The 25,220-nt window shown below is 50.2% G+C and overlaps 1 protein-coding gene across 19 annotated transcripts in view; it reads right to left on the bottom strand.

Annotated features, from left to right (window-relative positions):
• The window catches only part of CAMK2G (calcium/calmodulin dependent protein kinase II gamma), a 166,746-nt gene that overhangs the window by 63,707 nt on the left and 77,819 nt on the right, over positions 1 to 25,220 (bottom strand). For all 19 annotated transcript variants that reach the window (XR_005582729.1, XR_005582731.1, XR_005582730.1 and 16 more), the window contains exons 4-10: positions 12,905 to 12,959; positions 11,808 to 11,873; positions 8,675 to 8,747; positions 5,225 to 5,327; positions 4,240 to 4,323; positions 3,227 to 3,321; positions 175 to 297 (exon numbers count right to left, since the gene is read on the bottom strand). Coding sequence is in view for 14 of the 19 variants with exons in the window: in XM_039481069.1 (XP_039337003.1) it covers positions 175 to 297; positions 3,227 to 3,321; positions 4,240 to 4,323; positions 5,225 to 5,327; positions 8,675 to 8,747; positions 11,808 to 11,873; positions 12,905 to 12,959 (599 nt within the window). In the remaining 5 variants the exon portion in view is untranslated. The remainder of the gene's footprint in view (positions 1 to 174; positions 298 to 3,226; positions 3,322 to 4,239; positions 4,324 to 5,224; positions 5,328 to 8,674; positions 8,748 to 11,807; positions 11,874 to 12,904; positions 12,960 to 25,220) is intronic.

Below are 25,220 nucleotides of genomic sequence, written 5' to 3'. Positions count from 1 at the left end.
TCCCATGCCAGCACCTACAAGCTCACAGTTCAAAGCATACAAACATGCTTGATTAGACAGCCCGATTTCTGCCCCTAGCTCTGCCCTCCGGCTCTCGTAGCCTGTCCTCCTAGCACATGGCTTCAGCATGCGCAATGGCATGACCTCCTAACAGGTGAGGAAGGAGACACTTACACAGACCCATGGGTGTTTGAGTGCTTGATCAGCCGTGATGCGTTTAGCCGGGTTTATCGTCAGCATCTGATTGATCAAGTTCTTTGCTTCTGGAGTCACTGTGTCCCACTCAGGTGACGGGAACTAGGAGGGAGAGAAGAGAAGAGATGAGATGCTGAACACAACCCTCCTTTCCCGCTGGAGGAAATCCATTCCACCACACCAAGCCCTGCTCAGGCTTTAACCCCTTCGGCACCACCACAACTAGTTTGCACCTGGGGGACACAAACTTTTGGGTGACACCCACAGTGTGAAAATACTATGGGACTTGACAAATACATGCACCATTTTGATGGCTGTACAATGGATGTCCACGGGGCAGCTAAACAGTTCAAGGAACCTTTCTGGATTCAGTCAGGCCTTGGGCTTTTACTCATATCTGTAAGTCAATTCAGAGATCTGTAGCTTCCTTCCCTTCTTGAGCATTTGGTGCAGACATGTGAAAACAGATGCACAGTCTCCTTTAACCTCCCCTCCCACTCCTCCCACTCCCTGTGCCCACACACTAAAAAGCTGTAATCATGCTTGTAATATCAGAAATTGTTGCCTGGGGAATGGGAGACACGTCAGAGGCTGGCAACATGTGGGTATGGAGATGAAGGGCAGAGATCTGAAGTCCTTGAACTACTAACACTCCATGTGCAGTTCAGCACATCAGTAAGGATGAGGACAGTGCCTCCACGTCTTCTGGGGTGTTACAGATGAAAGCACTGTGAAACTACGGGCACATCTGCACAGCAGCTGGGAGGTGTAATAGGGTGACCAGACAGCAAGTGTGAAAAACTGGGAGAGGGAGTGGGGGGTAATAGGAGCCTATATAAGACAAAGCCCCAAATATTGGTACTGTCCCTATAAAATCGGGACGACATCTGGTCACCCTAAGGTGCAACCCCCAGATCAGGTACTCTGCTCACACTAGCGCCTAAAAATAGCAGCGTGGCCATGGCGGTATGGGCAGCCGCGCAGGCCAGCTGGCTGTGTATGTATTCAAGGGTCAGGCGGGACTGCATTCAGGTGTTTAGCCCGAGCCACCACCTGGGTAGCCACAGCCACAGTGCTAATTTAAAAGGGCTAGCTTGAGCGGAGCCAGCGTGTGCATGTCCACCTGAGCATGTCCAGACATACCCTAAGTGGACCACGGCTCGGCCACCTGAGTGGAACATACAGCCTCTGAACACAGAGACGACCCAGAGAGCAGTTAAAGGGTCATCATCGCTTTAAGTGACCTGTGCTTAAAAACAAGATGTCCTTCCCTGTGCTGTGAACATTTCCTCCAAGTATCAGAGCTGAAAAAAGCTTAAAGAGCTCCTTGACTTTTCCCATTCACAGTTAGCTTATGCTTTGTGCTCCACTCAACAGGGACCACAAAAATGCACTAGTCAGGGTCACATTTGCTGTGTGTCAGTTTCACATCCCAGGTCTCAGGCACAGCGCTGCAATGTCTGCGCTGCAAACATGGCAGGGGAGTGCTTAAAAACCCTCAGAAAACCCTGAGCTTTCATCGGAGGTTATTTCCAAACAAAAAAGATTCCTGGTCACATTTCACAAAACCCAGGTACTGAGTCTCAATGTACCCCATGGGCTTCCTCTGAAGCACAAACAACCTGTTTTCTGGAGATTGAAATTCATAATGGCCACTCCCCATTCAGTCAAGAGGTAAAATGGAGTAGTCCAACACACACACACCCTGCCCCAGGCGGGGTGGGCTACAGGAGATATAGTCTTTATTCCTATTAAAGTGAAAGTTGCTCCCTGCCATACACGATACAGAAGGGGGCTGCAGGAACTAGTTCATGACAGATAGACACTTTTGAAAATCTGAAGGGGGTTGAAAGTCAATGGGAGTTAGGGGGGTTGGGCTCCTAACTCCCAGTCACCTGCCAGAGGAGTTGGGTGTCTAACCTCTTAGGCACTTTGAAAATCCCACTCTGCATTCCTGCTGCAACACATTTTAAACATAGCATTTAGTACAAGAACCAGGAACACAGAAGAGGAGCCTACAAAGAAAACGAGCAGTAAGACAGAGCAGCGTCCTCAGGCCTGGCGGCGGGGGAGGTTCCTTGATTCCAGCAGAAAGAGCCTACCCCCACCGTTCCATCTCCGGCTGCTCTGAGCTAAGTACGGGCACTGTCAGTGCCCACAGAGCGAACCCCGCAGCTTCCCTGCAATGCGTATGCCAGCCACTCTTGGATCAATAGCTCCAGGTTTATTTCCCACTCCAACAGGCTCCCCTCACTCAGGAAGATTTATTCCAAGTGTCCAAACTGCTGCAGTCAGAGAACAGTCATTAATGCTTAACCTCTCTGGCTCTAACCTCCCCACCAAGCCACTACTCAGTCTGGTCAGACATCACGCTGCACCCTATGACCACCTGTCTGGCCACAGTCCCAAGAGCAGTGCCATGCTGATGCCTTCACCCTCACAACAGCTTCTGATCCCTCATGCCAGTCCCAGTTTCCCCAGTCACACACCTCAGAGCCACCCCCTCCAGCAGAACACTCACTGCTGGGCAGATCAGGACAGTTTTTCCACAACTGCAGGCAAATTCCACTGTGAGGTGCAGGAGGCCATGGGCCACAGGTCAAACTGTCTCTATAGAGCGTTTCCCCACATTGTTCTATAAGACATTGGTGGGATGAGATCCTTTCAGTTCATGCGCCTTGCGTTCCCCTTGGAGAGTCAGTATCTGTATCTCCTCCAGCACTTCACTGCCTTAAGCCCATGAGTGTAGAGCAGCTGACTTTGGTACTTCTTTCCTGACCCAATTATCTCTCTGTACCCACAACAATGCCCCTGCCCCCCAGGACCCCAATGGTAGCCCCACACAGTATCATGCTAAAGCATGCAGCAAAAAGAAAGCTCAGCAAACACAAGCCAGACACTCCAAGCACCACCTGGCACAGCAGCTGTGTGGCTGCCACCGGTCACCAAGTGAAACGATGCCAGATTTTGGCTGACTAGATGGCACAGGCTTTCTACACCATGCAGGTACTCAGCGAGGAAGTGTCCTTACATCATAGGCTCCAGCTTTGATCTGCTGATAGAGCTTGTGCTGATCTTCATCCCAAAAGGGAGGGTAACCCACTAGCAGTATGTACAGAATCACTCCTGGGGGGGGGGGGGGAGGGAGAGAGAGAGACACACATATGCTGGGGTTAGGTTAATTGGCTCCGATTACTCCCATCCTCCATCTGTACACCCACTTCAGAGCTGAGGAGAGCCCCCTTCCTGCCTTAACCCTAACATTCCTTTTCCAGCAGTGTCTGCGCTGGGCTTTAGTACCTTGGAGGTCTGAATGTGATGGTGAACAAGGAGCAGGAGCAGCCCCAGGAGCCTCCATCTCCCCTCAGCTGCTGGACTTGGTCCTGGCACACCAAGATCAGCTCTGATCCCCAGCTCCTAGGACAGAACAGGCACATGCTGCCCTTCTACCTCCCCATACATCACGGCTAGTGAGCCATAGCTCCCAGCTGCTTCCAGAAACCAAGCTCAGTGAGGACACTGGAGAGCAAGGTTCTACAGGCGCTTTCAAGACTCTTCCATGCTGGCCTGATGCGCTTGCAGGGCAGGAAAGCCTAACACCCAGGCCTGCAGGAATAGGTCTGCGCCACACATCAGTTCGACATCCCTCATGTCCTAGGGCTTTAAACTGATCACTCTTCAGTTATATGTACACGTATGCTTCCTTTTTAGAAAGGCGCACCCATGGAGCGAGCATTATAGAGCTAAATAACGGAGTGGTGGCTCAGTGAGGCAAGGATGGGTTCTGACTATTTAGCCCCAGCACAAGGTTCTGATAGCTTGTCTGAGTGCAGGACTAGGAGTTATGAGCAATTGAATTGCAATCCATGCTCCGACATCAGCTCCATCTGAAACCTTGGGCATGTCACTTAACCCCTGTGCCTTCTTTTCCCTGTCTGTGAAAGGGGGATGAGGACCTTTCTAACAGGGGGCTGCAAAGAATGGCTGCTGTTTGTAAGCAATGCAGTGTCAGGGCAAAGTGTTATCACTGTTATGAGATCTTACCGCATGCCCATATGTCCACTGGTTTTCCATAAGGATCTTTTCTTAACACCTCAGGGGAGAGGTAGCCTGGAGTACCAGCAAACCCTGTCAGGAGAGGAACAACATGGGGCATACACAGTACCCAGCTAGAAAGATCTGCTGGCTCCTACCACAAGATCTGAAAACTGTAACATTTAACTTTCACAAGCCCATGCTTCCCCTCTTGCCTAGACTTCCCTGAGTTACCTCTGTGGAGGACACAGGAAAGTGAAGGCAAAGGGATGGGTTGACAGTCCACTGGCTCAAAATGCTATAAGCAAGCAAAGAGTGATCAGTGAATGGGATCATGTCACCCTCTAGAGCACAAGTCCTTGTGCCCGTGGTTACCTGTGTGGTTTGGAGTTAGAAAACAAACCCTGGCACGTGGCTTAGCCAAAGGATGTGAACAGACCCACAGCGGTTGCCATCTCTCAGGAATTTCCAAGGCACTGATCACTGTGAATCTCAATGCCAGTGTTCAGACAGAAAAAAAATCTGGTTCCTAACTCTGTTATATCTAGAGAGAGACAAGCCCAGACCCAAACACACCTGAGGAGTCCAGATCAAGGCCTGGACTTTGCAGCTGTCCCCATTTATGCAAAAAGGGGAAACAAAATCCGCAGATCCCAACACTCCTGAGCAGCGGGAAAAGTTTGTATCAGGGTCTGGATTTTGCAGCTGGGGCAGCCTCTGTGACTAACTCTACTGTACATTTGGGAAGGAAAACAAGAGAGGATATTCATCCTTAAGGCTCATATACGGACACATTTTCTCTGTTGCTCTCATTTTACCCAGTCCAAAGGCCTCAGAAGCAGGGGTGCTGGGCAAGGAAGGTGTGGCACTGAGCCTGTCTAATAGTTAGTTGGAAGAGGTCAAGCTCAAATAAACTAGACCCTTCCTAAGCTCTGGCATGTACAAAGGAGGCTGGAAGGGGTAGCTAGAAAAGGAAAGGCTCAGATCATCTTACCAAACCAGGCCTGCTGCTCCCCCTGCACTTCTATAGCCAGTCCAAAGTCGGCCAGTTTGACAGCGGCACTCTTACACTTACTCGCCAGTAGCAAGTTTTCAGGCTGGGGAAAAGAGAGAGAAGAGAAAGGAAGGAGGGATGGGAGAAAGAGAAATCCACATTAATCTCCTTTCCTCAGTGTTTCGATACGTTTAAATTCAGGCAAGGGCCCTGTGTGAAAGCAGCCATTCAGCCTAAGGCCCAGCTATTGCCAATGGCCTTGATGATGGAAGGGGAGAGCATCCTTGGTCTGATACTCATCTCATCTCCCTTTGCTCTCACATGCAATGCAAGCACTTCTCCCAGCCCAACCCACACACCCAGCGCTGACACCAGGTGGCGCTGACAACACAGTCCCTCCAGGACATGATTCCAACACATCCATGCAGAGAGAAAATGATGCAGCAGATACAACAATCTGCAGTGATGTGGCTCCTCACGAACATCACACAGTCCCCAAGGCAGTGGACAAGCAAATATGATAATAAGGGCTGCCAAAGAGATCTAATGTGGGAAGGCACAGTCTAGTCAGGCAGTAGCTTTATAGAGAGTGCTCTCAGCATAGCTCATGCAGTGCTGCTGATGCTGCTAATGAAAGCTCCATTTGTTCGAGTGGTGAACCCCTGTCTACAGGAGTTTATTAATGCTCCCACATCACCCTCTCCACAGATGAGCGACAAGACCTTCCCTGTGCCAGAGATGGGATGCTGCTGCTCTCCCCCCACCTCCTGAAAACACCCTATACCAGAGATGGGACTCCACACCCCCACCTCTGAAGTATTAGGAAAAAAGATGTCACCCAAATAGAACCTCAGGCATTCGAGGAACTCAGTTGTGTTCTGGAGGCCTCAGCAGGAGAAAGCAGCGAAGGGGTTAAAGTGGCTGCAAAACATTCCTCCAGGCTGAGGCCTTGCCTGCCAGGGCACCTCGCAAAGGGGACCCTGCTTCTAACACACATGCCCTGAAGACACTGGCTGCAGCAGCTCAGCAGGAAATGGAGTTCGCACTGCACTTACAGATAGGAACAGGGGTGTGCTGGAAAGGGAAGGAGTGGGAAGAGCCCAGAACCTCGTCCATGTTGGTCAGGATATAACAAACTACACAGACTGGAGTCTTCAGCAGGCGGGTGGGCGGGGGGAGAGGGGAAGGTGACCGCCATCAGGACAGAAGGCTGGAAATCCAGGAACTGGATTATCACATTCCTTGGAGGTCATTTACACAGCAGGGCATCTGTCTCCCATGGTGACTTATAACTGCAGTTCTGCCGGGTGAGGGAGGGGGTGTGGCTCAGTCACCTGCACAGCAGGGATGGGGTAGGTGAGGCAAGCACACAAAGCCTATCCCTGCCTGCACTGCGCAGGTGGTGGTTTAGGTGCATGGGGGGGATCTGAGGGTGGGATGAGGCGGCAGAGAGGGAGGTCGGATATGCTGAGCCCTCCGCTCTGCCTGTGCTGCAAGGAGCTGGTGGGGAGTTAGAAATACATGTCCCCTCACCCCTGTCTGAGAGTCAGGCCCCACTTCACACTGGTGCCAGCACATTTCCCTGGGCTGGCAGGGACAGTGCCACTGCAGCTACCACAGAGACAAGCCCAGTGGGAAATAGAGGCTCTCCCTTCCACCCACAACTCACACTGCTTACGTCTCAACTAGGGACGGTGGTCGCGCTTAGGCTGGGCTCAGCAACTCCACCAATTCCCTGCAGTAATCCACAGAGAGAGAAACCCCTTCAGTGGGACTCCAGCTGTGTGTGCATGCCTATCCACCTGCATGCTCTGTAGGCTAGAATTCTGCTGGCTGAAGTCAAGCTCAAGCTGTTACCATTCCCTAACCCTAGAAACAGGTTGAGTTTAGGTGGGGCTTAGCTCATGTGAGTGAGCTGAGACAGATCTAAGCATGGCCATTTTCCCTAGGCAAGACAGACCTGCTGTGATAGCACCTCCTGAAACCATCCTGCTTCTCCTCTCATTAGTTAATTCATGCCAATGCAACACCCAGGGTTCTACTTTAAAAAGGGCCATGATCAACTTCACTTATCTCCCCCCAGATATTCACTACCGCCCTGCAGAATCTGAAACCTATTCCCAAATTTCTCCCCCTCCACATGCACAAGTGCAGTCTTCTGGAACTAAGGTGACCAGATAGCAACTGTGAAAAAACGGGACAGGGGGTGGGGCGTAATAGGCGCCTATATAAGAAAAAGTCCCAAAAAACGGGACTGCCCTTTTAAAAATGGGACGTCTGGTCACCCTATCTGGAACACTCTGTAGTTGCAGGGATGCTCACAAGCCATGGGCGGGTGTGCTGATTTGCTATTGCAGGGTTGATCCTTAGGACTGGTTTGTAACAGAGGAGGGCAAAAAGCAGAATATCAAAAAGAAACACGCCTGAGCTCTAGACTACCTGTGGTCTGTTACAGTGGGCAGCTGATGAGGGCTGAGCCCCTAAGGGCCATGTGTTAAGCAAAGAGCATGGACTAATTTATTTTTAATAAGGAGAATGACAGAGATTGAGGAGCAGCTGCAGGGAACTGGGCTGGGTGTGAGGAGGAACACACTAGCCTAGCCATCTCAGGAGCCCAGCTGCTGGCCAATTCTACCAGAACTCCCTAGCTTTGGAGAGCCTATCAGACCTTTCCCGTCCATCCCGTCAGAGGCCTTTGGAGAAGCGAGCAGGAAAGCACAGTGCTCATACTGCAACATACCGACTGGAGTGCAGGCCTACAATGGAAAATGACTCTGCTATCCTATGGCACAAAGAACCACCCGGGATTCCATAGAGTCCCTGGCCTTGAGCATTAGCATGCCCAGCGGTCACCTTTTCCACCCTCGAGGCAACCCTTGAGCCAGCACCAGTCGCGGCAGAAGTCATGGAAAGTCATGGAATCTGTGACCGACACGCAGCCTTACTCATAAGGCTCTACTGATCAGCTACAAGAAAGACCGGCACATGGGATCACGTTGCATGATCCCAGCCCAGCCCGATGGCATGTCTTTGGCAATCCAAGTGTGGAATCAATATATCCATGTGCTATGCAAACAGACTCATCCTGGCAAACTAAACACCAGGCCCTCATCAGGCTCTCTAGTGGCAGACCAGAAAGCGTCCTTCACTCTAATGAATTCCATTATGAGACCCTCTGAATGCTGCGCCCTCCCCAAAGACTGATCTTGGCTCCTCCCCACACCTGGAGCTGCCTTGCAGAGAGGCTGCCGCTGAGCTATGGCTCTATGGGAGCTCACCCGCCCTCTGGGGAAACCCCAAGGAGAACACTGGTGGCTTCAGGAACCTCCATGCCGAGCACAAGCATGAATTCCGATTAGTCAGCAACACAAGAGGCAGACATCAGCCACCGAGGCTCCTGCCAATGACACTGACTGCTGTCCCCCTTCTGAGTAGTGGAGGCAGCATTACCTTCAAATCCCTGTGCACGATATCATGCTGGTGAATGTGATTCACGCTCTCCAGTATCTGGTGAATACAGTGGCTTCAAGATGAGCAGAGGGAGAAAAGGAGAGAGACACACAGGGTTACACACACTCTCAGCCTCTAACCTCCACTTCCTTACCCTTCCCAGCCGTTGCAGGGGGAGTTCGGGGACTCTGGGCCAGGCCCAGCAGTTACCTGCCCCCAAACAGCTCCTAAAACCCCATCATGCCCACCAGCTGCTGCTGCTGCCAAACTACCACAGCTAGAATTTTGTTGCTTAGCAACAGGGTTTCAAAGACAGCTCAACAGTGGGCTTAGATAGCAGGACCTCACTGCCCCCTCCTACAACCCCACTGAACCCTCTCCCTTCCCACCTCCTTCCCCTCTCCCCGGCGTTAGGCACCGTGTTTGTTTTATCAGCTGAGGACATATGACCGCGCGTGTATAAGCAGTAGCTCAGGGTTGGGCTAACAAGGCCAAGCCACAGAAACATGCAGCTAGGCCCGGCCCAAACTTTCATGAAACAGCAGCCTACTCCATCAAGCTCAGGACGAAGAATCTGGGCGCCTGCCAATTAATACAGCTTTCAGAACAGCATTTCAAACACTTTATGCACACAATGTGTGCGCTTCCCCTCCCCCCATGCACCCGCTAGCTGGGCGCCTTTTAAGTACAGATCCCACTTAGGGAGTTAGAAGCTGAGAAACAGACTTGCTCTCTGCTGAGTGCACCATGCAGCCTGCAGAAAACCAGTGCCATTCTCGGCACTGACGCCACAGGGAGAGGAGCAAGATGTTATTTACACTTGGCTTGTCAGGGACAATGTTACACCCACAGAGTGCGTGAGTGCGTGCACACCACACACACACACAGCTGAGATTGCTGGAGGAGGCTAGTCAGCCAGATAGCGGTTCCCGAGCTCTTGGGCTGGAGCAGATTCCCGAGCTCTTGGGCTGGAGCAGATGCAGCAGCATTTACGTAGGTGTCATACTGAGAGAGGAAGCCTCTTTGATGTGGAAAGGAGCACAGATTTAAACAGCTCCTGAGGCCAGGCAGTCAGAGCCTGTCTGTGGGAAGTGGGGGTGGTCGGCCTCCCTTGACAGTTCACTCTGGAGAAGCCAGAGTGGCTGCCCCATTGGGAATAAGCAGATGTTTTTCCAAGTCTCAGGGGCCCGGGGTTTCTTTATGGATCTTACAGATTGGAAATGGGTGAAGTTGCTGCACTATATATCGTTACCCCACCAGCCCCTCCCACTGGAATTGGCAGCACAAGCCACCGGGTCAGATTCTGCGAATATCTCCCCGCTCCCAAAACAAAACAAAACAAAACAAAAAAAGTATAATTAGAACAGAGCCAAGCCTGAGCGAGAGACTTTCTGGCCAAAAATGGCAAAAGTGCGAGGTGTTCCAGGCGAGCCAAGCGAGGCGGATTGGCACGAACCTCGCTCTCCCAGCCTGCTCTGGAATTCAGCTCAGCTTGGCGTGCGAATAGAAAGGGAGGGCTTTGTACTTGCTCAGCAAATGCTGGGCTCTGTGGGCACGGTTCAATCAGCCCAGCTTGAGTTGGAGGAATTGAGCACCCTCAGAGAGGACAAGAGGGCATTGTATAGGCACAGACAAGCAGCAGCCCCCCAGTCTCTTCTCTTCCCTTAACCTAACCAGGGTCCCCCTCCTCTGCCACTAGTGGTGTTCCTCACTACTGCTCCTCATTCCCAGCCCCCTCCAGGGCACAGGGTGGTTGTGTGCAGGCAGGAACAACCCAATCACCTCCCGCCCCCGCTGGACTGAATGGGACGAGCCAGGGAACATCACTTGGTCTGAGACAAACACGCCTGCAACAGCCCCCAGAGCTGTTAAACACATCCCAAGGGCTCTTGGCTCCTAACATCACCCGCTCCCTCAGAGAGCACCTGCCCCCCAGACTTCCTTCACCTTCAGCACACAGCGGCCTGTCACCGCACATCCTGCAGGGGAGAGTGATGTGTAATGCTGCACTTCCAGAGCCAGGCAGCAGGGGGAGGCTCTAACTGAGCCACAGTAGGGGCAAATGAGCACCCAAACATTGTCCTGGAAATGCCTGCAAGGACCACGCTCTGCTCTTTTACGTATGCCACAGAGCAGCTCCAGGAGTGCATTTCACACCCGAAGTGCCGGACCCTGTCACTCCAACCTCGGCACCCCAACGAGCTCGCTCCTTCGCTGCTGCACAGCTGCTATTCCCGTCTCCTCCCAGGCTCTTCTCAGCTCCCCCTCCAGCCAAAGGCAGGCAGGGATAGCTCGCAGGGGCAGGGTGGGGTTCCATGAAACTTCACCATAGGCCTCTGCTGTCCCCTTCCCACCTCCCCCAGACTAGAGCTGGAGATCCCATTTCAAATGCCCCCATCTCTGGAGGCAGACTAGGTATCCTGCCCACACCTGGACTGATGAGAAATGGGATACTGTCAACCAACAATTAAGGGATGGCCAGAGACATCAGGAGCGAGCCCAGTCCAGACTCGTTTAGGGAAGACCAACTCTTCAGGGGTGAAGGTGGGGAACACACAGAGTGGGGACAGGACTTAAGTCTGTTTAAAGTTGAGAATCAAAAGCTTCCCTTCCCATACTGTGCCTTTTGCTTCTAAGCACTTGTCATCAGAGGCTGTGAATGCTTTACACACATTAGGACAAGAAGCACCCCCATTTTACACATGGAGAAATTGAGGCACATGTCAGTTGCACAGAACTGCCTAAGGCGAGCACAAGTTCCTGGTAGAGGTGGGATAAGAAGCCAGTATTCCAGGTTTCAAGTTCTCTAATGTGACCGAGAACAATTCTTCCTCTTGTGCTTTACCCTTCCAAACACACATCGCTGCTCCCCCTTCAGCAGCCAGGTCAGACAGACGCCGCAGGCCCTCCAGAGACAAGCAATGTCTGCAAGGTGGGAGGGCCAAATGCCACACTGAGTCATCTACACTGAGTCTGTCACCGCTACAGCTGAAAGGCTGCATTAGTGATGGGATGCAGAGGAGGGATTTCCCACAGGGGGAGCATTTATTTTACAACACGGCCACGTGCAGACACACCATACTCTCTGACGTGATCGGCACGTAACAGGGAGAGTCTGAGCACAGATTCTTACCTAGCATCAGCTTCACTGTAGTACTCTCTGGCGACAATATCTTCAAAGAGCTCTCCACCAGTGACCCTGGAGGAGACAGGCCAAGGGAGGTTAGGAGACTCTCATGTGCAGCGAGGAGGCACAAGGGGTACACACTTGCTCCTGGGGTACCAGGCTTCCCTCTGCCAGCCTGCCTGAATCTTTGTCCGGGACTATCCCGAGGGAGGGCGAGCCAGGGCCAGAAACCTCAGAGCACCAGGTCCCCACTCAGGTCAGAGAGGGCATCGAAAGCAGCAAGGGATCATTACCCAAACAGCAGGGCATCCTTGTACTCACATCCACAGTGCTCTGGGTTCCACTTCCCTAGCAAATAAGCACAGTGGGCACCAGCATCTTGAGCCACGTAACTGTAGCCAGTACAGATGCCATAAACACACCGGGTGCCCTGCCCTCCCCCCCCGCCTATTGTATCTATGGCATGGAAAGGAAACCTGTCCCCCTTGGAACAATCTCATCATTCCCTAAAATTAGATAGACACAGGTCAGAAACCGCCATACTACATACCTCTCACCCCTAAATTTGCTGCCAGGCAGTTCCTACATCCATCTCCCTACACAGGACCCCTCTGTCCTACTTTCTGACCTCTCTCATACAAGCACCCCATCATCTATTCCCCTCTCCACACCCCCATCTTGTACCCCTGTCCACCTCCCTCACATGCAGAGTTCACGCTGCAGAAGAAGCTGGGAAGGCTCAACACTACACACAGAGTCATGCAAGCTACACGGTACACCAGCCAATATTTCTAACGGTTTAAGGTCCAATGAGTCTTTGGCTCTAGGACACACTGATCTTCAGCTCCTTAACCCAGCATGAAACCACCTGTGATTTTGTTGCACAGTTACTATTATCCCTGGAGAGGAGACCAAAACCCTATTTTAGGAAGAGGTTCTTTGTTAGCGGATTATAGCCTTGTTGTCAGGAGCTGGAGTACAGGTCCTGGTGGGGAAAGGAGGGGGGAAAATGGAGGTTCAAGGATCTTTTATTCTGCTCTTAAATCAGCAGCCCACAGCTTTGTCTCAGCCATGAAGCACCAGAGCCAAAGGGAGGCACTTACAGATCAAAGACGAGGTAGTGGAAACCTTCTTCTGAAATACTGTCATGGAGCCGCACTGCAAAAACACAAGCAAGAAACAAGGGACACTTAACATTTTCCATATCTGATCCACCCCACTTGGAAATCCACAATCACATTTCCCCAGTCCCCTCCGGCAACCCATTGCTCCCTTCAGCCCCTTCACTTTCATTCTGGAATCTAGAACTCTCCCTCCCACCATACCTTATCCCAAATAATTTATGAGCATCCTTCACCTGCTCCCCCTCTAGCACCGGATCCAAGATACTGGTGCTATTGAGGAGAGCATAAAGCAAAAGGTTCAGGGGACACACCATGATCCTCACGATAAGGGGCCTCTGTTTTCAAACCGTATGTTTCAGGAATCTAGTTCAGCCGGTTGCTCTTCCTGAAAAATCTGATCAGACTGTCTGCTAAAGCTGGACTATGCATTAATCACAATACAAATCTGCTTTTAAAAGTACCTGTCCTACCAACTAGCCTCAAGAGTGCTTTGCGGAGTCAAAAAGAGTTAACAAAGGAATTACTGCCGGGGAGAGCAATTTCCGGGGGGAGATTTCCACCTGCAATTGGATATGAGAAGGCAAGCTGACGAGAACAGGACAGCTGGCTCCAGATGGCAAGAGCAGCAGAGGAGAAGGCTCTCAATCCATAAGCAGTGAGATCAATGGGAGCAAGTCAAGGGTGGGACCTTATAAACAGCAAAGCTCGGCCAGGATTATGGCATGAGAAGGAAAGCTCTGTTCATGTCGCTGTGAGACGAAGGTGAGGCCTCAGAGATGCTGCATGTGTGGGAGGGCAGGCACCAGCAGTCGCCATGCACTGGGGACAGGAGCAGTCACCTACAGGGTACTGCAGTAGTCCAAGCAAGGAGAGAGGTGGAGGGGTGAAAATTCCAGCAGAGCTGGAGTGGAGCCAGTGGCACACAAGGGCAGTGCTGCAGAAGTGGCAACAAATGGGTGTTCAGGCCCAGGAGAGTGGGAAGGAGAAGGAAATTCAGGATCAAGGATGATGCTAAGGATGTAGTGAAGAGATCTGGGAAGTGAGTCACAGACACACATAAAGGAGCTAGGTTGGTGGTTCACAATGCTCTTCCTGGCCAAGAGCAGCACTTCTGCCTTTGATGCATTTGGATGAAGGAAGTGGAGCGTCACTTGGTCAAGACAGAAAGAACATGGACAGGGACAACTCAAAGACACGCACAGTGTGGTGTCCATGACTATGGTTAAAGGGAAGGCAAAGATGGCAGGTGACAAAGGCAGACACAAGGATGTAGATTGCCACGGACTCGCAGGGGCGAAAGAAAATGCAGGCCTGTTATTTACCAGGCTGCACGTGGCAACAGACTATATTGGTAAGGGATGCAAGGAGAGTATGGGTCACGATGCAAACTGCAGACACTCACACACTAAAATTAATCAATTTAAAGTTTTATTGGGGATAATTACAAGGGGTAAGGGAGGAGCGTATGATTAGCTAATAGAGTTAATGAAACTTAAAACACACAATGACTAAAATATCTACTAACAATATTTATAAACAAAGATGCAGCATTTAGTAATAACCGATACTTACAAATACAAACCAACGCATAACAACCGGCAAACGTAGAAACTCTGTTTGAAACACGTGAGCTGAGAGAGAGGCTTCGAGGTGATCAGGCTCGGTTACGGGTGTACACAGGATACACAGGATTCGTTTTTCTTTCTCCTCTCCCTGCCTGCACATGGCAGGCAGGCCTAAAGTACCAACTATGACATCATAGAAGTGTCATAGGGGACGGGGCCCAAAACCTGTTTGTGTCCGTTTCTGATTGGCACAAGCAAAGTTTACACCAAGTAGGGGAGCAGGTGCCTTAAAGTCTGGCTTCACCCCCAAAAGGTGAGGAAAGGCATATTGTCTTAGAATGCGTTCAACACTGAATGACAAAAGAAGAGGCCAGGGCAATACCAGTATGGGCAAGTTTTACAGGATGCAGACAGGAACTCATCTCAACAGAGGATAGAAGGGAGGGCCGAGAATGGAGCTTTGCAAGCACCAGGCAGCATGGGCTGTGGAAGAGCCACCTTCGAAGACGGCCGAAGAGCAGTGTGCTAAGTAAGAGTAGAGTCATGACAGGAGGGAACCAGAGAGCCTGCACAGCTAGGAAGATGGAATGGTCCCCAGCATTAAAGGCTGAACAGAGGAAAAGAACAATGAGCCTTCCCACCAATCCAGTTCGTTAGCTACACAAAGAAGAGCCATTTCCCTGCTACCGCCCTGGGGATCTCAGGTGGAAATCAGCCTGGTCATTAGAAGATGACTTAGGAGAGGAGAACCCCTTTCCTAAGCAGCTTGCTGAGGAGGTGCGCTCTGGGAGAGGGTGGCAGCTAGAGCCTCAGGGCCAAGGAAGGGCTGGAAAGAAGAGACTGGACGCAGGCAGGCTGACCGGGGGTGACTGACAATGGCAGTAACATAACAAGCAAGGGTCGGGAGACAGAAGAGGGAAGAGTCCGGAAAGAGGAGGAAAGGAAAAGTGGGGGCAGGAGGAAGACCATGAGGAGGAGTGGGGAATATACTGAAACTCTCCACTCCTTCAATCCCAGCCCAGTACCGCCCCCCGGCCCACGAGTGCCACTGGTGGGTATTGAGTCTACTTCTCCCCAGCAACGCAACAGCAGAAGCACTCTTTCAAGGTCCATCTTCACTGGAAAAAAAAAGGTGTGTTCTTAACTCAGGTTAGCTAACTCCAGTTAGGACAGCAGTTGCTGCTGCTTTAGCTGGAGTTAGCTAATGCAGTGAGCTAATCCGAATGAAGATAACCAGCCAGCCAGAAACAGCCTGTCTCACTCTGTCCTGGGCATTTCCCACCAAACTGACTCGTACTTTGCAGTCTTGCCATCAGAGCCAGGCTCCTGTTTTGATATTGCCATTAACCTCCACCTTGCCTGATTACTTCTTTGACGTCAAGATTAAATGATTTACTCTCAAGGCAACTCCAATTACCAGAGCCTATCAGCTTAATGACATTATCTCCCCTTCCCACCACCACTCAGCACGTAATAGGCAAATGCCTCCCCGGCCCTCCAGGTAGAGCATGGGGGGTGTTGGTTACTTAGTTGGTTAAAAGGGTCTCTGAATCCCCTCTGCTTAGTTCATCATGACTTTTCATGCATCTTGCAATCTCCAGATGACCAACTCCCCCTCTTTCCAGCCAGCTATAGCCCTCTCCTCCACATCCATGGCCTGCTAGAGAGCAGATGTTGCATACCAGCAGATGGGGTCCTGGCTCTAACGAGCTCCAAACATGTCCAAGAGGGACCAAAGCAGAGTAGTTTCTCAGCTTCAGACTTCCCTGGGCAAGGGGCAGATGCACAGAAGTTGCAAGGAGAGTGGAGGTTTTTCTTGTTCCTAACAAGGTCCATGTGTCCTGTGAAGGCTGCTAGCCCCACCACCCTTGCCTAGTGCTCTCCTCCCCCACACACTGGGGAGGCCTGACATACCATCTTGGGATAACTGTGCAGAAACCCCAAGACCTTTCCCTAACTCCTGACATGGGGTGTGACAGCACTGCAGAGCAGATGGAGGGAGAAATGCATGTATAGCTGCTGGGGGCAGGTGGAGCCAAGAAAAAATTCCAAACATGATATCATAGACAAGAGAAATGGAAAAGATGGATTAGTGCATCCAGGCCATCCCCCTGCAATGCAGGATTGTTCCCTATACAGCATTCAATGGTGCTTTAATTATTCAAGCAATGAAGCTTCCATCGCTCCCTTTGCGACTACCGCAAACCTGCAGCTCCTGGCCTCCTATATTGAACGCAGCAAGAAGTGCATGCTCTGCAAACGGAGCTTTGAGTCGCATTAACAAGGAACCAGGGCACCCAGGAAATACTGGAATCCTGCAGACTAGTCATGTGAATGCCTAGCACTTCCCTGAGGAGTCCACTCTCGCTCCTCACATCATGCTAACAGAGAGGGACAATTACTTTTATTGGCAGATACAGTAGCCACAAAGATAATTCAAACCACGTTCCCTTCCTAACAGGGCTGTTTTAGCCAAAGGCTCTTTTCAAAACAAGGGAGGGGAGGCAGATAGGGGAAGCATATGATTGCCTGCATCTTGCAGCTGTAGAGAAACACCATCCTGCCAAGGCTGCGTGCTCACAGGCTGTCCCATGATTGCATCTTAGGGTATGTTTACACTGGAGCTCAGGCAGACATACCTGTGTAGTTTGGATCAAGACAGCATGCTAAAAACAAACGCAGACGTGGCAGTGTCAGCAGTGAGGCAGGGCAGCCACCCGCTCAAGTACATACCTAGGGTTTCAGATGGGATAGTACTCGAGGAGGCTGGTCCATCCTGCTGCTTGCGCCATCATGGCTACACTTCGATTTTCCACATGCTCACTCAATCAGAGCTAGCGCGTGCCTGTCTACTCGAGTTGGAAATCACACCTCCAGCTCCAGGCTAGATATGCCCCCAGCGAGGAGGTCAGAGGTACAGCTGCAAAGACACCTGAGCAGCAGTGACAAGAGGAGGTGAAGTAAGTGAATAAGCCTACCACTGAACCAACGGGGGTGGGGTGGAAAAGAAATCAGGAATGAGCCACTGAGGCATTAACCTGGCTACATAACATGGTAAAATATCTCACTCACTGGTTACTGAATACCATTAGAAGTCTTATCTACAATATCAATTGTACCAGCATTGTAACCAGGTCTCTGGACTGGACTGAGTTTGTAGAGTGCACAAGTCCAAGGGTACCCTCGGCAATCTAAAAATACCACAGGTTAGTGATGCACATACAACCCACAACCAAATGGGCAGGGTAACTTCAATGCCTGGCTACACTGCTATCTACAGCCATACCACCTGGTGCTGTGATCAGTCAGATCCAGCAACCTAAGCAGGGCCTGGACAGGTCACTACGTGGAGGAGAGCCCTCCAAGGGACATCTAGATGCTCAGATAATTACATCCTGCCACCTGAAAAACTACCTCTGCAGTTTCAACTGTATACCCTACTCTTCACTTCTGGTCCTGTCTATAGTATAACCTTGTGCTATGCTGTTAAACTGCTGCCAGGCACTGCTATAGTTAAGGACTGGGACTAGCTTACCATTTTTTCAACGTGCTCTAAAATCATCTACATGCTTACTATGTCTTCAGTTGCTCTGTCTCACGGCAATTTGGGTCAGTTCAGCAAACGGTTTCTGCAATACAACCTTCCCTAAAAAAAGGCCAGGACAACCTGATGTTTCTCTCGTTTTTAACACATTCCTGGAGCTCAGACTATAGCTTTGTTCCCCCCCAAACTAATATCATCTGCTCAGAATTGAGCTCAGATAGCATCTGGTTCAGGGAAGCAATATTTTTAAAAAGTTATTCAGGGAAAAGATGGATCTTGGAGAGAGAAGGCGAATGACCAATATGCAACATTATTAGGATAATGTGATCATGCCACAGGCTCCTCACCCCTTTCCTGAACACGGGGAGCAAGTACGATCAAAGAAAAGCAAGTAGCTGCCATCTCAAATGTTTGCACGATCAGAGGGGTGGTCGAGCATATGGACACACACCTACTGTTGGGAGCCCTAATTTAAGGACTGGTGTAAGGTCGACACTGTCTAAGGCCCGGTCTACACAGGGGGGCAGGGGCGGTGTCAATCTAAATTATGCAACTTCAGCTAAGCTGAAGTCGACATACTTAGATCAACTTACCGTGGAGTCTTCACCGTGGTGAGTTGACTGCTGCCATTCCCCCGTCGACTCCGCTTGTGCCTCTCGCAGCGGTGGAGTACAGGAGTCGACGGGACAGTGCTCGGGGATCGATTTATCGCGATAAATCGACCCCCGCTGGATCGATCGCTGCCTGCCGATCCGGCGGGTAATGTAGACATACCCTCTGACAGGGTCAGGACACTGCTCAATCAAGACCACAATTTACATCAATCACAAAAAAACAAAACCAAATTTCTCCTTTCTACAATAATTCATCCGATCAGCACAAACCAAAGATTCTCACGCCTAATCATTTCACACCTCCCCAGCCTGTAGTTTCTGTGAAACTGGAGGCTGACAATTCTAGCTATGTAGCCCTTTTAAACACAAACCATCTCAGTGCTGAGACGCAGCACGCAGGTACAGTAGGTGTATCTGCCATTCTGTGTCCTCACTAAGGCACCAGCTGGGTTTAGGGTGGGCTGAGAAGGCACCAGATGGCTCTGCCTGGCCTACACTCAATCACTTCACTCAGCCTGCACAAGCCACTGCCAGATGTGACCCTGTCCCTAAGGATTCCCTCTGGAACCTGCACTTGCCCCTGCCTTATAGTTCACCGTCATGCACATGACCCAACAGCTACAAAGCCCCACAGCAATATGCCGGTGGGCTCCTGTTAGCACAACCCACATGACTCAGCGCTGCGATGAAGGGTCCTGATGCACTTCTCAGAGCACAGCATGAGCTCTGCCAGCCTGCTGCAACCAATCCGGGCCATAGCCAACCCTAACACAGTGAAGGGCGACTGGAGCGCATGCAGATGAGAGAGAACACAATTCCGTAGGACACCACACACTACCTGAAATGAAACACATCCGTAGCAATTCCTCATGTCTGCTTATTATAGGACTTCACAGGCTATCCCCCAGGGACTGTTGCAAGCTCCAGGGGGCAGGGTTAAGGTTGTAGGACAAAGTAGGGCTACACTGTAGCTCTCTATTTCCTGGCTTTTAAGTGCATTCAGTGGTTACGAGGCACTGCCAGTCATCCCTAACTGTGTTAACCAAGACTGGGTAGTGATTACAACCATTCAGGCTGCTGAACCATAGATGCCTTTGCCGCAGTACCCACAGCAGAGCCAAGATACTGTAATGGAGATTCCTGTCCCATGTCATGGTAATTGCAGCACAGCAACTCGTTCAAGCAGTCATAGCAATACGATCTCAAAAGTGCTCTGGGATCTTTTGGAATGAAAAGTGCTGTATAAATATCAGCTGCTCATTCGAACTGGCAGCAGCCTCACCTCTGGGCAGATTCCAGCCAAGCATTAGGCAGCGTTTGTCTCCCTCAAGGAGTAAGCAATGTCTTGGATTTCTCCCTCCCCCGTGACCAGTGGGGGAGATGTCCTGGAGTGGTAACTTTACTGAGCTCGGTGGCAAAAGAAAGACACTGCAGGCAAGCAGCCAGAGGTGAAATAAAATGAGTTGTGAAAACCTGCCCCACTCCCTCACCCACAGTAATGCTCTCACGTTAGCCAGAGGATGCTGAAGCTACAAATACAAATACACATGGCTTGACAGACGGCAAACTGAGCACTATCATCTGCAACTACTCAACTAACAAGTGAGCTGACCCAGATGGCTACCGCCCACGCCTCATCTCCCCACCTGCTCACCATCCTAACAGCCTGAGATAAAAACTGCCCCACCACCTCAATAACTGTTGGTGTATCGACACTCCCAGCACAGCTCCCAGCATGCAACACACCTGTCCATGGTGAACCTGGGGCTGCTGAGACAGCTTAGCTCCCACTCCAGCTGTTTCCCTAATTATATTAAACACGCAGAATTCAGCTGCAGCTGCTCAGGCTGCTTCCAAAAAGACTTTCCTTTTAATTAAAAATTTGCTATTAAAAAGCATTAAAGTGTGTAATACAAATAATCCTCTGGAAGTCATCTGTTCCAGCAGCTAATGACAGGCTTCGTTAGAGCGGTAACTAACAGGAGCAGGATGGTTAGCTCCTGCTGCTGCTAAGCAGTTCCCTAGGATGATGGCATCTCCCCTCCGCCCCTCCTGGCTCTGACAGAGAGGTTACAGGATGCATGCTGTATACGTGACAGCTAGTTGCACACTCCCCAAGCCCCAAACATTTCACACTGACTGAATTTTTAAAGCCCCAGAGAACAGCAATGCATTCCCATCTCAACCCACAGTTCCTCTCAGACAAGACCAAGCCCTCTGCAGATGCAGCCAAAGGATCTCCATTGAAAGAGCAAAATGAGGTGGGCTAGGCTAGTATGAAAAACTACAAGGAAGATTTCACCATGTACTTCTTGTAATTCTTATGGCCAGAGAAATGTGTAACAACTCCAGCCCTGGAAAGTGAGGGCAAGTTAAAGCTATCCCTGCCACGAAGGGACTCTGGCAAGAGAACGTTCTACAGAGAATAGAATCCTGTTTTCTAGGACACCCCGCTGCACCACAATTTCCTCCCTGTTAAGTATCTGTTCTCTTGTTACTTTTAAATGTGTCTGTGAAAGGGAAACGTACTTCATTGAATAGAAGTTATATTCGTGACATTTCAGTTTTAGTTAGCTTTTATTTCCTCTTTTAGTCTTTATTTCGCAACTTCTGTCTTGACAGACTAGAGCCCAACATCTCCCACCTAAACCCTGCTCAACCCCAGGGAACCAGCCAAATGAGTCTACATTAGCTGGGACAGTAGCAAACGTTCTGGTTAAACTGCACTCATTCCTTTTCATGAGAATTAGCAACAGTTCCCAATTATCCATGTACCAGCTAAGTACAGTACCTTGCAATTTTCAGAGCGCATGCGAGAGTGCGAGTGTATGTATTTAAAAAAGCTGGACACACACAAGTCCATGGGGCCGGATGCAATGCATCTGAGGGTGCTGAGGGAGTTGGCTGATGTGACTGCAGAGTCACTCGTGGTGATCGGGTGAGGTACCGGACGATTGGAAAAAGGCTAATGTAGTGCCCATCTTTAAAAAAGGGAAGAAGAAGAATCCGGGGAACTACAGCCTCACCTCAGTCCCCGGAAAAATCATGGAGCAGGTCCTCAAAGAATCCATTTTGAAGCTCTTGAAGGAGAGGAAGGTGATCAGGAACAGTCAACATGGATTCACAAAGAGCAAGCCATGCATGACCAACCTGACTGCCTTCTATGATGAGATAACAGGCTCTGTGGATATGGGGAAAGCGGTGAATGTGATATACCCTGACTTTAGCAAAGCTTTTGATATGGTCTCCCACAGCATTCTTGCCAGCAAGTTAAAGTAGTATGGATTGGATGAATGGACTATAAGGTGGATAGAAAGCAGGCTAGATCATCAGGCTCAACGGGTAGTGATCAACGGCTCGATGTCTAATTGGCAGCCGGTATCAAGCAGAGTGCCCCAGGAGTCTGTCCTGGGGCTGGTTTTGTTCAACATCTTCATTAATGATCTGGATGATGGGATGGATTGCACCCTTTGCAAGTTCGTGGATGACACTAAGGTATGTCCATAGTTGTTACTTAACTATAATTCTCTGAAGATAGGACACAGCAGGGGGAGGGATAGCTCAGTGGTTTGAGCATTGGCCTGCTAAACCCAGGGTTGTGAGTTCAATCCTTGAGGGGGCCATTTGGGGATTTAGTTGGGGATTGGTCCTGCTTTGAGCAGGGGGTTGGACTAGATGATCTCCTGAGGTCCCTTCCAACCCTAATAATCTATGATTCTATGGGGGGAGAGGAAGATATGCTGCAGGGTAGGGATAGACAAATTGGAGGATTGGGCCAAATAAATAAAACAAACAAACTGCATTTGTCCTTGTTGAACCTCATCAGAGTCCTGCACTTAGGACGGAAGAATCCCATTAACTGCTACAGGTTAGGGACCGAATGGCTAAGCGGCAGTTCTGCAGAAAAGGACCTGGGGATTACAGTGGACGAGAAGCTGGATGTGAATCAACAGCATGCCCTTGTTGCCAAGAAGGCTAACGGCATATTGGGCTGCATTAGTAGGAACATTGCCAGCAGATCGAGGGACGTGATTATTCCTCTCTATTCGGCACTGGTGAGGCCACGCATGGAATATTGCGTCCAGTTTTGGGCCCCCCACTATAGAAAGGATGTGGACAAATTGGAGAGAGTGCAGTGGAGGGCAACAAAAATGATTAGGGGGCTGGGGCACATGACTTACAAGGAGAGACTGAGGGAACTGGTCTTATTTAATCTGCAGAAGAGAAGAGTGAGGGGGGATTTGATAGCAGCCTTCAACTACCTGAAGGGGGATTCCAAAGAGGATGGAGCTCGGCTGTTCTCAGTGGTGGCAGATGACAGAACAAGGAGCAATGGTCTCAAGTTGCAGTGGGGGAGGTCTAGGTTGGATATTAGGAAAAACTATTTCACTAGGAGGGTGGTGAAGCACTGGAATGGGTTACCTAAGGAGGTGGTGTAATCTCCATCCTTAGAAGTTTTTAAGGCCCAGCTTGACGAAGCCCTGGCTCGGATGATTTAGTTGGTGTTAGTCCTGCTTTGAGCAGGGCGTTGGACTAGGTGACCTCCTGAGGTCTCTTCCAACCCTGATATTCTATGATTCTATGAACTAGCACAAAGCTGGAGTTGTGCAGCAGACACATCAACCAGCAGGGACTAAGAGAGTCACTGTGCAGCCCTCAAGATGAGGCGGTAATGGAGAAATATAGTTCCCAAGATGAAAGAACAAGACTGGCGGGGAAAGGGATGAAGAAAGAAAGAACGAAAGACTCCAAGTCCGGAACATGAAGGAATGGATTGGCCAATTCTCAGCACACCCCCCCAACCCCACTGCAGTGCACACAGATAAGCATCAGCACCCTGTGCAACTGGAGAAAGGGAAACCTGCAGCTCAGCTGGCACAAACTTAAGGGAGGGAAAAGCTCTACTGCTGAGGGGGTGTTTGGCATTTTCGGGGGGAGGGGTGGGAGGAGGAGGGGAAAATGACGATGAGGAGTCATCGCTGTTGTCATCCTACAAGCACTCCCAGGAACCATAGCAACCCACTCAACAGCCTGAGCCTGTTCCAAGGCAGAGCCATTCAAACTGGGAGCTGGGAAAGCAGTGAACTGCGTCTCCTGCTACAAGGACTTAACACAGGCCGTCCCTCCTCCCCCACACCAACAGGTTCACACGGGAACAAGGAACACGTCCAGCACCCCCACCTCCCCCAGGCAGAAGCAGTCACATGGCAGAGATGCATTTAAACACAGAGGGCCAAATTCTTCCATGGTGTCGCACCAAAGAAGTCAACTGAGCTCTGCTAGAGGTGAATTTGGCTGAGCTGCTGGAAAGTACCCATAGCCAGCATTTTAACTATTCTCTGCACACATATCATCTTCTGTAATCCAATTTCTGAGGTAGCCTAGACCTCTGCAGTCCACAACAACTGAACTTGCTGCTTACGGCAAACACTGTCCAGAGTTTCATCTTGCTAGAACGGGGACAGTTGGAGTTATTTTGTTAAAAAAAGGTAGTGGGAAAACATTCCCGAGCACATAATCAATGAGGATCTGGTTAACAAGGAATGTGCTTCTCAAGATAAGAAGGCCTGATGTTCTGAGTCAAACCATTAGCCCTTCAAGTCTGGTCTCCTGCCTCCACAGGTGGTCAGTGCCTAACCTTTCATAAGCAGGTGAAACTACCCTACAACATCCCCAGCTAACTGTGCAGTGCTGTATACACAAGAAAAATTTACTTCCTGGTCCCTTCAGCAATCCTCACATTTGATCACCATAATCTCAGCACGCAGAAACTACAAGTATTATTTACACAGACACCAACATATGATTCCCTGGGGAATGGACTTCTAAAGTGGTACGCCAGGTGATAAAGGAATATCAAACTGAGCAGGATCAGAGAAAAATTAAGTTTATCCACAACTGATTTCTCTAGATCTTTCCCCAAATCTTAAAAACAGAAGTGCCCAAGACGGAGAAGAACATAGGGAGACAGCAACAAGATGCAAAAGTTACACTTGGAAAAATAATCAGGAACACAGATATTTGAAGGGAGGGAGAAACCTAGACAGCACTAGTTCTGAAAGGGACCTAGGACAGCAGTTTGAAGGAGTTTGGAAGAGTAAAGTAAGCCTGGGACAGCACTGAAGTGTACTGAGGTAAAGAGCCCATGTCATGCAACAGAGAGCCCATTTGGTGGGGCCACACCAGAATTATTTGTATTACCACCAGCTCCTTAGGCAATCAGTTCTGGAGGCCACAATTAGCAAAGAGAGCACAACAGAACAGAAGAAGGCAGAAAACAAGAGTGATCAGGGCTCACTTAGTAGCAAAGATTTTAAAAGCTACATTTGTGTAGTTTGACTAAGCACTGTCAAAGGAGGGGAGGACATGATAGAAGTCTATAAATAGTCAAGGGGTGGATACATCAGATTCTAGGAGCCCTTGATTTCTGGGGTAGCGCTTTCAAAAAAATTTCCCACCGTTGTAGCTTTAAGGAGTCCTAGTGCAGGCAAGGCCACATTTAGCATCAGACAGTTGAAACCTGCCCTGAGCAACACAAAGATTCTGGTGATCACCTGTAGCCTTGTCTGCAC

Source organism: Mauremys reevesii, linkage group 7 (assembly GCF_016161935.1).
Source record: "Mauremys reevesii isolate NIE-2019 linkage group 7, ASM1616193v1, whole genome shotgun sequence".
In the NCBI taxonomy this organism is placed as follows: domain Eukaryota; kingdom Metazoa; phylum Chordata; order Testudines; family Geoemydidae; genus Mauremys; species Mauremys reevesii.
This window is presented reverse-complemented; position numbering and strand designations above follow the sequence as displayed.